This window comes from Strongylocentrotus purpuratus, unplaced genomic scaffold (genome assembly GCF_000002235.5).
Source record: "Strongylocentrotus purpuratus isolate Spur 01 unplaced genomic scaffold, Spur_5.0 spur5_scaffold_6, whole genome shotgun sequence".
In the NCBI taxonomy this organism is placed as follows: Eukaryota; Metazoa; Echinodermata; class Echinoidea; order Camarodonta; family Strongylocentrotidae; genus Strongylocentrotus; species Strongylocentrotus purpuratus.
Genome location: NW_022145612.1, coordinates 53,061,567 through 53,076,643, shown reverse-complemented (window position 1 = coordinate 53,076,643; position 15,077 = coordinate 53,061,567). Strand labels below are relative to the sequence as shown.

General features: G+C 37.7%; 2 protein-coding genes across 2 annotated transcripts; both read right to left on the bottom strand.

Moving 5' to 3' along the window:
• Positions 1-374: 374 nt before the first annotated feature.
• On the bottom strand, positions 375-10,978 carry LOC115919384 (diamine acetyltransferase 2-like). Its single transcript, XM_030973021.1, has 5 exons — positions 10,876-10,978; positions 3,967-4,136; positions 2,212-2,403; positions 1,431-1,471; positions 375-1,100 (listed from the first exon to the last, which is right to left on the bottom strand). The coding sequence occupies exons 2-5, from the start codon at positions 4,109-4,111 to the stop codon at positions 891-893; spliced, it is 588 nt and encodes a 195-aa protein (XP_030828881.1). The 5' UTR covers positions 4,112-4,136; positions 10,876-10,978; the 3' UTR covers positions 375-890.
• Positions 10,979-13,306: 2,328 nt separating this feature from the next.
• On the bottom strand, positions 13,307-14,380 carry LOC752281 (G-protein coupled receptor moody-like). The gene has a single exon (XM_031000066.1). The coding sequence runs from the start codon at positions 14,378-14,380 to the stop codon at positions 13,307-13,309; it is 1,074 nt and encodes a 357-aa protein (XP_030855926.1).
• Between the last annotated feature and the right edge of the window lie 697 nt (positions 14,381-15,077).

Below are 15,077 nucleotides of genomic sequence, written 5' to 3'. Positions count from 1 at the left end.
TGCTTGTACACAAAATATTATAATCTGTCAATAAACAAAAATAATTTTAAAAAATACAGTGCTACTTCTGAAAAGAAAAAAATTTCCCCGGAGAGAGAGAGATAGAGATTTCAAAAAGAACCCAAAACAAACAAAAAACAAACAAACAAACAAACAAACAAGTTGGGGGATTCCTTTCCTGATCGAATTAGACGCCTTGAAATAGAGTTATGTATGTGTACGTGTGTGTGTTTGTGTGTGAGGAGGGGGGAGGGTGCTATATTGAATTTGTCAAAATGGTAAAGACATTTACTATTATCATCCCCAAAATACATTGAAGAAATCGATATAATAACTAATCTCTTGGGGTGGGGATACTGATCCTATTCGGTGAATACATTCAGATTTATTTATACAAATTATGGTATCAGCTCAGGGGAGGGTTGGGTTCTTGTATTCATGATACATGCGCCCCCTTCTTTTTTTTTGGGGGGGGGGGGAGTGCAGGGGATTGAATCAATTTGGGGTGGGCTTGAGACTCCATAGCCCCTCTATAAAATCGCTACTACTCTATCTTCTTTTTCCCTTTTCCTTTTACCCCCTCCCCCCTTTTTTCCGCCATTCGACTGGCCCTTACCCCTTCCCCTATATATCTGTACCGCAATTGAATTTTGGCATGGAGGAGCCGCCTAAGAACATAAATCTTGCTTACAAAAAATATGATTGACCAGAAATATAGGCTAACGTTCGATAACAAAAGTTTAATATGTCAACATATGTCAAGCGGAGGAGGGGGGGGGGGGGGGAGGCATAAGTATTGACACGGAAACATGGCGAGAAAAATACTTTGTAATGTCAAGTTCTTGAATTATCTTTCACAACCGCAATGTAGGTCTTGCGGAGTCCTTTTTTTACCGGTATAAAATTTCAACACCGCCGGAGATGCCCGGCTGATATTCCTCCACCATCTTGGTCATTTTCTCGTGGTTTAGCGTCATGAATTCTCGCTGTTCTCGATCAGTCATGTTGATTGCTCCGAGTTTCTGGTAGAATGTTTTCCCGCCAAAATTCCACCTCGATACGCCCCACATGAGCGAGTTACAACCTGCATCCAGACATGCCTAACAGGGAGGGAGAGATAGAGAGAGAGAGAGAGAGAGAGAGAGAGAGAGAGAGAGAGAGAGAGAGAGAGAGCGAGAGAGAGAGAGGGGAAAAAAAAAAGGGGGGGGGGGGTGAATCTAAGATAGTTAGTTTGTTACAAGCAATTATCATAGGGTCCGATAAACTTTATGTAAATTCTAATCATTTTTAATTTGTTTTTCTCTGTATGTGGATCCGCCTAATCCATTACGAAAGTTTAGCAAATAACCGACAATGTCCCCACCTACAGAATACAGCTGTTTACCAATGGTATAATGTCTCATTATATAAATAGAAAGGGCTCGATTTACCTTTGCAGTAGTTTTAAACAACACCGGGGCTAAGCTGTTACCTGGCACCAAAACAAAATACAAAAAATACATTATACACACACATAATTATTATAATATTTGGAAAATTTTGAAATGATTTATATGCATATTTATTATTCAATATAACAAAGATCAGATATAAATACTAAATGCACGTAATGTGTTTTAAATCTGGGTAAAAAAAAATCTGGTAAAAATACAGTAATATTAACAACGACAAGAACAACACGAGCAACAATCATAGTAATACGTACAAAAAATAATGATAACAATGACTTTTTTGTATGAATATGATTCTTATCGGGTAAGATGTCAATAACATTGCCCTGGAAACTGAAAGGATCTTACTTTATCATCATAGGGAACTAAGTAACAGCACGTACCAGACACTGTCCGTTGAATTTTTTTCATTTGTTCAAATTCATCGTCGCAATAATCAATAATTATGATATCAATAAATCAATTCAAACACGGAACTTCCTCAAATCAATCCGAAGCCCATAACGATTGGATGCATGAATTCAATTGATCTAGATAATGATCTATAAAAGGAGGGAAGAATAAGGATCACCAGAGAGATAGAAATGACAACAATCATTGTACGGAAATGAAGAATGGAGTAGACTAAACCCTTGAATTGATGCTCTTTTCGGTATCCATGGTGATATACCGATGGACAAACTCTACTTGTCTCTCTTTGTATGAACTACTTTTTATTGCGTCTCGTAACCATGATAACTATAATTTCCATTCAACCTACCTCGGTGTTTTGAAGTGACAAACATACCGCTCATGTAGCCTGATTTGCCCTTGTATATGCTGTACATTTCATTGAATGTCGAGAAGCCAATGATTTCACCATCATTTCGATCAAGTTGTTCTTTTGAGAAATAGCACTCCACGACGAAGAAGGAAAATTGGGGTCTGTCGGAAAACGCATCTCTCCTCAAAACTGGAAAAAGGGGGAATACATTATAATTATTTGCAAGCTGTTACAAATCAGTGGAGCAGCTCAAAAAGGACGTGCCGACAAATTGAACCGGACAATAAACTAATATGACATTTGATTTGAATGTTAAACAATAAGGTGCTGACAAAACCCTAAGTATTCATTAATGGGTGGTGGAGGAGGAGTTTGCCCCTGCCCCTTTTTGTCTACACTATCGAATGTACACCAATATCACAGTCTGTGTGAAAAGAAACATTATGTTTTCTAACATTTCAAATGATACAGTCATAATTTTGATATATTTGTGGAACAGGATCAAATTAAATTGGGGCACAATAATTCCTATATTGCTAACTATGAATTAAGGATTCGGATTCTGACATGCAGAGGGCATTTTAATGAAACAAATCTACAAATTGTCTCCGATTCTCCATCAAGCATGAATATTGTAGATGTTACTATTGACAAAGTTGAGGTCTTTATCAATATTTAAACATGGACAATCCATGAGCTACCAATGTACTGATGTGAAACGCAATGAAGACTGGCGAAATGAATTTTGTTGTCATAGTGATGATGGTTGTGATTGTAGACATGCAGGCATACTGGCAATTATTCATCGGGTGAATGTCGCTTGTCCAAGCATCAAGTTTACCCGTTTCTATGTATTGCGAGCAAATACACTTTTGAAACTTCATTAAAGTGATAACCCCAAGCTGTAAAATCGTTTCCTTAAGGGAAACCTCACCCCGAAGAATAAGTGTAGGTTTTCTAAAAAATTAGATGTATTCTTGCCCTTTGATGTACACTATTCCTTACGAAAATATACAAGAGATGTATACATGAAGATATTCTTGGCATGAAAATTGTGATGCCATTTAGCAGGCGCGTACGCAGGGGGGGGGGGGGGGGTTAAAACCCCCCTTTGGTATTTGAACGTGTGTAAACCCCCCTAAAAAAAACCTAAAACCCCCTAACCCCCCCCCCCTTGGATTTTTTTGTTTGTTTTTAATTATTAAAAAAAAATATAAATACCCATGGCTGACCTAAAAAAAAGTGTCCTCTTACCCCCCCCCCCCCCCCCCCCCCCCCCCGCTTATCCAGCGGCTGGCCGAGTCGTTGCCAAATTTTCGGCCCGATTTATAAATGTTAACCCCCCCCCCCCCTCCTTGAAAAAATCCTGGGTACGCGCCTGCCTTTTAGCGTGACATGGGCGCAGCCATTTTCTTGAAAATGTGAAGTACCAGGTGAAGTTGTACATGTATCATGCACCAAGCTTTAGCTTCAATGAGGAATAATCATAACTGAGAAGATAAAAATAATATTTGGTGAAAAATATATACCACGGGAACAATAATGTATGACTTATTCATTAAAAAATACTAAAATATAGCAGTTGACAAATCTATTTCATTACAAAAAAAAAATCCTTCACCCTAGAAGAACACAACTTAATTATGCAATTTGCGTTCTAGCATCTAATTTTGTTGTTGTTGAGATTAGTGGATTTTAGAGATAGGGTTAAAAAATTAACTATATTAAGTTAGTTTGAGTTATACAGCTTACTTTCTTCACTAGTTTCTACGGTAGTGTCTCTGTCATCGCTTCCTGGGTGTTTCTTCTGACTACTAAACTCGGCTGTCTCCGTGACGAGTCGAAAGAGAGCGCCACAATCATCAGGCCGACCCTTGCGTATTACGTAGTATACCATGATGATTGCGTACTTGAGCAGGGTGCTGTTCAAGAGAGAGTCGGATGGGATGGGAAGGAAAGAGATGAGAGAGAGAGAGAGAGAGAGAGAGAGAGAGAGAGGCAGGGAGTGAGTGTGAGAGAGAGAGAAAGAGATAGAGAGAAAGAGACGGGGGTTAATGAGGGAGGGGGCAAGGGGCAGACAAAGACGGACGAAGGTAGATGTTAGACAGAAAAAGAGGAGGTCAGAGTAAAGACAAAGACAGGGAGACAAGCAAAAGGACATGGTAAGATACAGGTATATAGGCAAAGGAATAACAGTAAGTTTCAAAAAGCCCACTGAACGATAAAAACAACAATTTCAGTGTATGGAACTACACAGAGAGAGAGAGAGAGAGAGAGAGAGAGAGAGCGAGAAGGGGGGGGGGGGCAGGTGTGGATCTAGAAGAATGATATTGGTGGAGGCTTTGGGGTTCTTGCATACATTTTTCTACATATTTAATGGAGGGACTTCAAGTTTTTTTGGTGTATGCTTGAACATCCCCGACCCGTCGAGAACCTCTATTAGAGAGAGAGGAAGTAGAGCAAATTAAAGCAAAGCATAACAAATAATAGTAGTACAAATAAATAAAGTAAACAAATATGGAGAAAAAAAATGAAAATGAAAATAACGATATTTTTTTAAAATAATTATCAAAGAAGGAGGCTCGTCCGGCCTTCCCTCTTATTAGTATAGTATAGTATAGTATTTATTTTCCGTTTTAAAAACAAACATATAATACAAGTATATACATAGTGTAAATAAAACGGCTGGATAGCCCATATTCAGCTGTGCCAGGCACGACACTGCTGGTCTTCCATGGGGTCCAGGAATCATATACATAAATATAAAATATGACGTACAATTATTTACTAAATTAAAGGGTATAAGAAAAGGTACAATACACAGTTATAAATGCTTAAACTCTACAAAATGGTAGTTGTGTGAAAGGACTACGAAAGTCCATCCCCCCCCCCTCCCGGGTCTGGAATAGGTCAATTTATTATCAAGGTCTGGGTGATTGGGCATGTGAGTAGAACAACGTTAATTCGCGCTTAAAACTATTCAGAGTTGAGGCATTTCTAACAAGTACAGGGAGATTATCATAAGCAATAGCTCCTCTATACTTAAAAGTTCTTTTCAAAAATCCAGTATTAGGCTTAGGCGTATATAGTCTTCCGCCAAAGCGTAAGTGGTATTCGTGCACAGAGATACTAAAAAGGTCTGAAATGTAAACAGGGGTCATCTCATTAAGTGATTTAAACATATAAGTTAGCAAATGCTGATTTCTCCTGTCGTGTAACGATTCCCAGTTAAGGGCATTGTGAATTTCTAAATTGGGTATATGAGAGTCACGATTGATATGTAAAATCAAACGCCCAGCACGATTTTGGAGCTTTTGTAATCTTTCAGTTAAATATTTGCAGGCCGAACCATATACAACATCTCCATAGTCGAAGTGGGGAAGAACAACTGCATTATATATTAGTTTTAATATAGATTCATTCAAGGTGCTTCTTAATCTACCAAGAAAGCTTACCATTTGTCCTATTTTTTTCACCATCTTATCAGTGTGAATATTCCATTTAATTTGCTCATCACAAATGACACCTAAGTACTTGACATTTTCCACTTGTTTAATTTTAGTCTGACAGAGGGTGACATTTAAGTTCTTTTCTTTTGACAACATGTATCGACTACCAATAAGCATACAAACTGTTTTTTCAAAATTTACACTAAGTCTATTTTCCTTCATCCACTGGTGTAAAATAAGTAGGTCACTGTTCAGAGTTGACTCAATTTTGCGTACTGAGGTATCGGAGGAATATATCACTGTGTCGTCTGCATATAACTTTAGACTGCTTGATTTAATATATTTGGCAAGATCATTAACGTATATTATAAATAAGAGGGGCCCTAAAAGCGACCCTTGCGGGACCCCGCATGATATAAATTTGGAAGATGAAAGAGAATGATTTACAAGGGTTTTACATGTTCTTCCATTCAAATAGCTATAAAACCAGTCACTCGACATATTTTTTATACCAATGTTATGCATTTTCTTCATAAGAATTTGATGGTCGACAGTGTCGAAAGCTTTTCGCAGGTCGATAAATATAGTACCTGTGTATTTAGACTCGTCCATGGCCTGAAGCCAATCATCTGTGACCTTTATTAGGGTAGATGTTGTCGAATGTTTAGGTCTGAATCCAGACTGTTCTCTACATAAAATATCATTTTTATGCAGGTAATCTAATAACTGGTGTTGTACAATTCGTTCCAAAATTTTAGACACACAGGGCAATATCGAAATTGGCCTGAAATTACCAGGGGAAGATTTATCACCATTCTTATGTAAAGGCACAATCTTAGCCGTTTTCCAAGGATTCGGGAATTTTCCAGTTTTCATTGATTTGTTGAATAAGTACGTGAGGATGGGACCAATTTCAATGGCGCTTAATTTCAAGATAAATACTGATATTCCATCAAGACCAATCGATTTTTTATTTTTCAATTTTTTGATTAAGTTCAGTGTGTCAGTTTCAGTTATGGACACAAAGCTAAAAGTGCTATCCAAGGTTGCGTTATTTTCGTGTGAATAGTGACCTGGTGGAATTTGTTCGGCTAAAGTTGTACCAATACTTGCAAAATACGAGTTAAACTCTTCCGCTATTTTAACACTTTCATTCGTATCACCAATTGTAGAATCACATGTTTTAACAGAAATGACTGATTTTAAAATTTTCCATGTTTTTCTGGGATCAGTATTTACATTTGAAAATTTATCAGTAAAATATTTGCGTTTCGCCTTTCGAATTTCAAATGTAACTTTATTACGAAGATTTCTGTACTGTGACATCATATCACCATTCTTAGTCCTGAAAGCTTTATGCTTCATTTTGTCTCGATCTTTCATCAGCTTAAATATGTTCGAATTCATCCAGGGAGTATTACGTTGTTTTGACCTTTTCGTTCGAATAGGCATATGTTTATCAATTACATCGATTAAAAGTTTTTCCCATTTTCTAACAGCATCATCAATATTTTCGATGTCTTTAATTATTTCCCAAGGTTGATTTCTAAGGTCTGATTTGAATTTGTCGGTATCAAAGTTTTTGCAATTTCTAAATTGAACTGTACGTGAGAATGAAGTCGATTCGGATTTCAGAACCAGAAAGCTGATGGAATGATCGCTTAATCCATTATGAATGACACCGTGTGATTTAACTCTATGTGAACAATTGCTTAACATGTGGTCTACTAGAGTTGCGGACTGGTTAGTTACTCTTGTTGGTTCAGTCGTATTTATCTGCTCAAAAGCAAAGATATCGTTAATATCACCGTACATTCTGGTATGCGAGGAAGGTACCTGCAATAATATATCACAATTTACATCACCAACCAATATGCTATCTTTCTTCAAACTATCAATATATTGCAGAAATATTTCATACGCCTTCAGTACATCAATTGTAGAACTCGGTGGCCTATACCATGTAGTAACTAAGAGCGGTTTACAAATCTTTGAATGAACAACAACAGCGACGATTTCTAAATCGTTGAGAGAGTCATGATGTAAGATCTCCACTTTTAAGGATTTATGAACATAGAGGGCGACACCTCCACCTTGACGATTCCGGTCTTTTCGAATCGTGACATAATTTTCAATTGCTATCTCGTGGTCACTTACAGAGTTGTCAATCTTGGTCTCATTCATAGCAAATATATCAATACTATTATAAAATAACAGTGACTTTAATTCATCTAAATGCCTAATGAGACTGTTTACATTCAGCTGGGTTATCTTTAAACCCCTGCAATTAAGTTCTTCATATTTTAGATTACCCTGATTTATATCACTTGGTAAATTATTGAACTCTGGATTGGTCGTAGTTGTTAATGATTTCGAAGGTAGTTGTTCCACATTAGAAAAAGGCAGCTCTTGAAATAAGCATTTTGGACAATGCCAATTCTCAAAGGAGGTTGATAAGTTGTCGTAAACTTGAGGGGTTATTCCAACACAGCTAATGTGCAACCAGTTTGTACATACAATACAACGGAGACCTTTCTGATTCTTTTTTACGGGTTTTTTACAGCAGACACATGGGTATTTATACTTAACATTGACAAAGGACATCGTTATAAAAACAGTATGAAAACAACAAAAAACATAAACAAATCAAAAACGTCTTAATTCAAAAATTCTACAAAAAAAAAAAGAAAAGAAGATAATTTATAAAGAAGACGAAGCTTGGGGTCGTGGGCTCGATGAGGTATAACGGTCGCCATCAACTCTTTGTAAAAATCTAGTAAAGGCTGCACAGTATACTGTCTTAAAGTTCGAGTTGTAAGTCACGTGATGCGTTACTATCGTCCGCTGACATACGTTGATCCAGTCGGAGAAATACTTCGCGCCATCAGGTGACCCAAGCATGCTGAGGATCGGAATGACGCGACGTTGATTGGTCCATGATCCGTGGTTCATTATAATCGGAAGAAGAATGGGTTGACTCGGTCCGGTGATCAGAAGATTAGACGAATCACAAAAACTTTCGAAAGTAGCTTATGGGTCATCAAAATGCCTGCGGACATAAAAAGCGGGGCACAATCGGCTGTTCTCCATATAATACAGACTCATTAAGTGGACTTATGTCTCATTATTGTTAAACACCTCAGTCATTCAGCTTATCTCTTAGTTTCTGGAGGTCGTCTTTGTTTGTGAGAACGACCTTTCTGTCGTTCTTTTTCAGTCTGGCAATGACGCGGCCATCTTGTGTCCAAATCACTTTTACATGATCTTTGAAGTCAGTTTTTACTTTCCAAAATAACTCACTGCGATGCTTGGTGAGGCTTTCGTGAATGAACACGGGAGTTCCTTCGCAATTGCGGAGAAGTGTTCGGGCACGGTATACTTTATCACGGCAGTTGTAGTTGGCAAATTTAGCAATAATACCCCTTGGCTTGCCATCTTTCATATGACCAAGTCTATGACTTCTGTCTAGGTCCTTACATTCAATCTCAATTTTCATTTTCTCTCTGCATAGCTTGACGATAGATTCATCTGTTATTTCATTTTCAGCTTCTGTCATTCCTTGGAATATTAGACAGTTTCTACGTGAATATTGTTCTGCCTCTGACTTATTGACTTTATTGTTATCGCAAAACCCGAAAAGCATTGAAGAAATTCAGACTGAACTTGAATGAAGTATGTATCAGCATCCAATGATGAACTGATAAGATCTTCGGTGTAAGTGGTCAAAGGTCAAAGGTAAAATGACATGAAAGCGTAAAAGAAAAATATCAGAAAATATCTTACTACCGTCATAATTTAAAAAAAAATTGAACCGATGTGATGGACCAAACTGAGCTCGAGTATGTAAAACTTAAAAACAATAATCAAATGAAAAACATATGTTTTTTATTGAGATCATAATGATTTGAAAGGTCATAGGATCATTTATCAATGTACACATTATAGGCGGAGGCATATCAGAGAAGCAAACGTATTCATCTTGTTGAAATAGTTTTGGTTTCAGGAGAATATTCTTGAAAACTACATGAATCATTCAGATAAATTGATCTAAATCTTGGTTGGTCACATAGTAATCTTTTACTGATTTGTCGTTAGAATTCATCATTATCAATTTGTTTTTAATTAGGACATGGTGGACGTATAAATTGGCTTACTTCGAATCATCGCGTCGAGTCGGCCGGTGGTCGCGTTATACCCGACCTTTTGTGAAAACATGCCCCTTTTATTCACAAAATGTCGGGAGTCAATGTTTGTGAAATAAACCTTTCTCATTCACAAAATGGTTTGTGAAAGGTCGTGACGCGACCACCCGAACCCGAATGCAATGACTCGAGTGGTTCGAAGTAAGTCTATACAGTGTGAGTCAAAAAAAAGTTTACACCTAGAAAAGTGCTAATTATTTTAAAAATCATCTATAAAAAGTAAATTATTATACATCTTACGAAAGAGTGTTTTATCCCAAATCATGTGGTATCATTTTGTGTGTGGAATGTGTTCACGCTTGAATGAACAGGAGGCATTGTTTGCGAGATGCAAAAATCGAATTGCGCCAAAGTTGCTTATCTGATGTTTAAATATAACAATAGGGATTTGGTATTAAATCGGTTTTTGCAGATCCAAACAAAATCCCTAACAAATTTAATCATGCCACACATATTAAATATCAACGAATATTTGTGCGCGTGTGTGTGTGCGTGTGTGACTTTGCTTCTGCAACAAGCATATGCAATGCATTTCATTTGATACATTCAATTCATTCTCTCACTCCGCTAATCCGTCATGCTGTGGACATCACCTTGGCGCAAGTCGATTTTTGCAATGCCACCTGTTCATCTAAGCGTGAACACATACCACACGAAAATGATACCAAATGATTTGGGATAAAACGCTCTTTCGTAAGATGTATAATAATTTACTGTTCATAAATGAATTTTTAAAATAATTAGCAATTTTCTAGGTGTAATTTTTTTTTTGACTCACACGGTACATTGACGTTAGCAGTGCTGTGCTGCTTCCTATAAAAGCTAACAGACAAGGCTCACAGTGACAGTAATGATTGTGAAAACACTCAACGATTAATACAGAAATTGAAAAATATGTTTAATTGTATCAAAGCACCTGCAACGGACGTAATGGCTCATGAAATGATATTAATGTTTCTAAAGCAGTCAAACACAGATAATAGTGCACGTTCAAACAATTTTGTACCCACCTTTGAAGAGGTGTTGACTGCCAGCTGCTCCAATGTGAATAGAACAGGTGAATGTTTGTGCTAGTCCTTTTGAAGTCTGTTGATGTCCGTTGCGGACATGAATTTCCGGTATTACCACTGTCTGTAAATGGGAACCAGTGGTTTCCTGCATGACGAGTGATTCCAGAATCATTTTATCTATATAGTCAATCTTTCAGACAAAGATAAACTGTTGACAGTTAATGTTGTCAGATTATAGAAACAAAATAATGGTATTCCCCTTCTTATGAATTCAAAACTTAAATATTTTTTTCTTGTTAATCCAAATCCCATTGTTAAATTCTTTAATAATGTGATTACGTTGTGTAAGAATGATTAACAAGACTAAATACTTTAGTCAAATTCGGATAACAGTTAACTACCCATCCGCCCTATATTTTTGTTGGTCCCTCTCTCTCTCTCCTCGCTTAATTTATCTTGACTATCTGTCCCTTCTCTCTCTCTCTCTCTCTCTCTCTCTCTCTCTCTCTCTCCTTTTCTCTCCCTCTCTCTTTCTCTCAATTTCTCTCCATTTCTCTCCCCTCTCTCTCCCAACTCTATTTTTGCTACATCTCTATACCTTTCTTCCATCTGTGTCTCTCACTTTCCTCTCTCCATAATACTTCTCCATTCCCCTCTCTCATCTCTCTCTCTCTCTCTCAGTCTCTCTCTCTCTCTCTCTCTCTCTCTATCTCCCTCTCTCTATCTCTCTCTCTCCCTCTCTCTCTCTATCTCTCTCTCTCTCTCCCTCTCTCTCTATCTCCCCTTCTCCATTCTTCCCTCGTTCAGAGAGACAATTTTTATGCTAAGCAGAAAACTCCCCGCTATTCTTCAACACCTCTGAAAAACCTATACGACTTTAGGAAACATAGTTATTAAGTAGGAATATAGAGTAGAAGCTATGTGAAAAAAAAAACATATTATTATGGAGAAAGTGACAAAAATTGAACCTTTTAGTAACACATAATGAGAACAGATTTTGTTGGTTTTTATATCATTTTTATTGGTAGTGAATCATTTTTACGTCAGTTCAATTTTCCACCAATTTCTGTTATCAAAACAATATTGAGCGCACTCATTCTGGTTGAAAGACTATTATCTATTGATCCGATTTGAAGCTGATAAACCCAATATCACAGCATATACTTCATTTCTTTTCCTCCTCTTTCCCGTGTTTATATATATTTCGCAAAGTTTCAATTATTCGAAAGATCATTATTTTGAATTTGAAAGAATTACCACATTCAGCATTATAGATTATCCGATGAGCCTGTTGACTCATTCCTCATCTCCCTTTTTGTACGATGCAAAAGGATTCACATGAACTTTTTTTTTACAAGATCATTTTGGTAGATGAATCTATGAATCTTCAGTTTTTATCAGTACTGGTTCAATAAACATACAAGTCATGTTTCTCTTTGACACAATAATTCATGTCAAAATGGTAGACATGCTAATTATTTCTATTCTAGGGCAACCATTCCGAGGACTATCTGACTATGACCCCAACAAAATTATCGATAACTAGGACCCCTCCCTCGAATACATCTTCTATACACGCAATATAGAAGGGAGTCTTACATGAACAATTATTGTGGAAATCTCTTTGGTGTAGGTGTAGTTGTCCGAGTGTGATTGCCCTCTGTTTATTTACCGATTGTTTACTGCAGATTTCAACCCTGTCTCAATAAATAATCCGTTGATAATAAGAGATAAAAAATAAAAATGGGAGAATATGAAATGTCTTTTACAGCTTGAACATAAAAAAATCTATAAAAAACACACGACACCAACACAATGTATTAAATTAAGAGCATCAATTACTTATGGCGATGATCTTTCAGAAGTCAAATTTTTTATGAAGCAGCATATTGCATATGCTGTTTACATTCCTCTATCAAATTCATGAAAAAATAAAAGAATTTCGTTCAATATACACCAATTATCTTGCAGGAATTAATTCCATGAAACGCTAGAGCAACCAATGGCAGCCATGCTAAAGCCATGCAGGGTAATAATCGGGAGCGCCAGGAGTGTCACGTCTGACAGACATGAGCGCTTTTAAAGAACCCACTATTATTATCATTATTAAATATTCATCAATGAAATTGTTCCGCCTTTGCCCAATTTGAATTTCCTACTGAAATACTTCCTGAACAGCAAGCTTCAGATTAGCTTTTCAACGGATCTCCGAAAATGTTGATAAACAAGAAAAAGTGCCATGAAATAACAGCGATTCGATTATTATTTTATATCCGGGGGTACTCGGACACATTTTAATCAGTTTCATCTGACATTGCGAATCACACCCAGATATTGTCCATTCTTTCATCAAGTTTATTCATTCAATAACAATTTTGAAGAAGAATATTAAGAAGTTTGTCATAACAAGGGAGATTGATCCCAGACCCAATCATCTCGGTAACATAGCCCGTAACCATGGCGACGGCTCCTCAATTTCAGCCCACCTCCTCTTAAAGATGCACTTGAAGACCTTCCTGAAGACGGGATGCTTCCAAGCGTAGATGATAGGATTACAGCATGATGCCGAGTAGAGGAAGACCACCGTAAAGAGCCCTGCATTCTGTGTACCAGGTAGCAGGACTATCACCAACGTAGGCAAGATGCACAGAAAGAAACAAACCACGATGATGATCATATTCATAGTTATCCGATTCTCCGTCTCATCCACAGGACTATCCTCTTTTTCATAAGGTCTCGGAGTAGCCGTCTCGCCGAGCCGGTTCCCAGTCGTATCCACGGGTATGATATTACTGATATTCCCAGATGAATTTGTCTGAGCTGACGTGCTCGGGGTCGGCCGGCCTGGGCCGAGTCTAATGTGGGCCACTTGGCGCAAATGTTTTCTTACATGAATGTATATCTTGGTGTAACAGGATGAAACGATGATGAACGAACCAGAGAAGAGCAATCCACAGATGACATCAATGACGCGACTCTCTTCCTTAAGTTGGCACAATGACAACTCATTCGAGTAACCATAAAGAACAACACCCGTAGGTCCGAGAGCTATTAGAACTGCAGCGGAGGAGAACCAGACTCCACCAATCGTCACCACCATGTTTCTTTTGTTGTAGAGAAACGTGTAAATCCGATGCGACTTGGTGACCAATATATACCGGTTTATGGCGATCAAATCCAGCATGGATACACTGCACGTGATCAGTAAATAATTCAAAATGGCGGATGACATGCAGACGAAATTGAAAATCGTTCCGTCAACTTTCTGCGTCAGCGCTGTCACTTGGACGGGGATATTGATTGAGCAATTGAGGAAGTCGCTGAGGCTCAGGCTGACGACAAAGGCGTTTGGTAATGTCTGCAACCTCCTGCAGGCGATCACGGAGAAGATGGTGAGCGTGTTACCGACGATGCCCAGGAAGGATATTATACAGAGGAGCACGGCCATACTGACTCGCTCACCGAAGTTTTCATCCTCGTAGGTCGAGGTCGAGGAAATATTCATGGTTTCAGCGAGGTCCGTAGACTAGTTGACGATTCTTGCCGAAGTTGTGCCTGCAGATGACCAAGGATATAGATATAGATTTATAATTATTATTAGCATTGTGCATTATAATGGTGGAGACATGACAGCCCGTGTCTCAATCGAATTGTAAAAGGAGAGAAAAATAATGAAGAAGGAAAAGGATAAAAGAACACAAGTAAAGGATGGTATGGACCTGCAAGACCTTTTCATTTCATTCAGCTCGGAACCTGCTTAGTTTTCCTTTCATCTCGTTAATATTGATAACCATTTACGAACGAGAAACGAACCAACGACGTTTCAAAACGATTTCTTCGATAATGTGTCAAAGTATGAGCGACCCCGTTAATAATCAAGTTCTTTGTGAGCCTAGTACGAGGGTGAAGTTTACCCCCGCATTGAAATCATGAGAGTAAAAAGGATCCAAGTGATATCCATTCGACTAATTACATGAAAACTGATCTTCATTGTAAAATTGTAATCAAGGCAACGATAAAACATTGAGCTATTGTGCGAGATTGTCCTTGAAAATGTAATATGAACTTTTTTAATCATTCAGTACATAATTATTATAAAGCACGATCACGAATAAAAAAAAACAATCAGTGTTTCCAAACCGTGAAATTTTCTATCCCATTTCGCTCTATTCTTGATTTAAGTGCAACAGAAAAATATATAT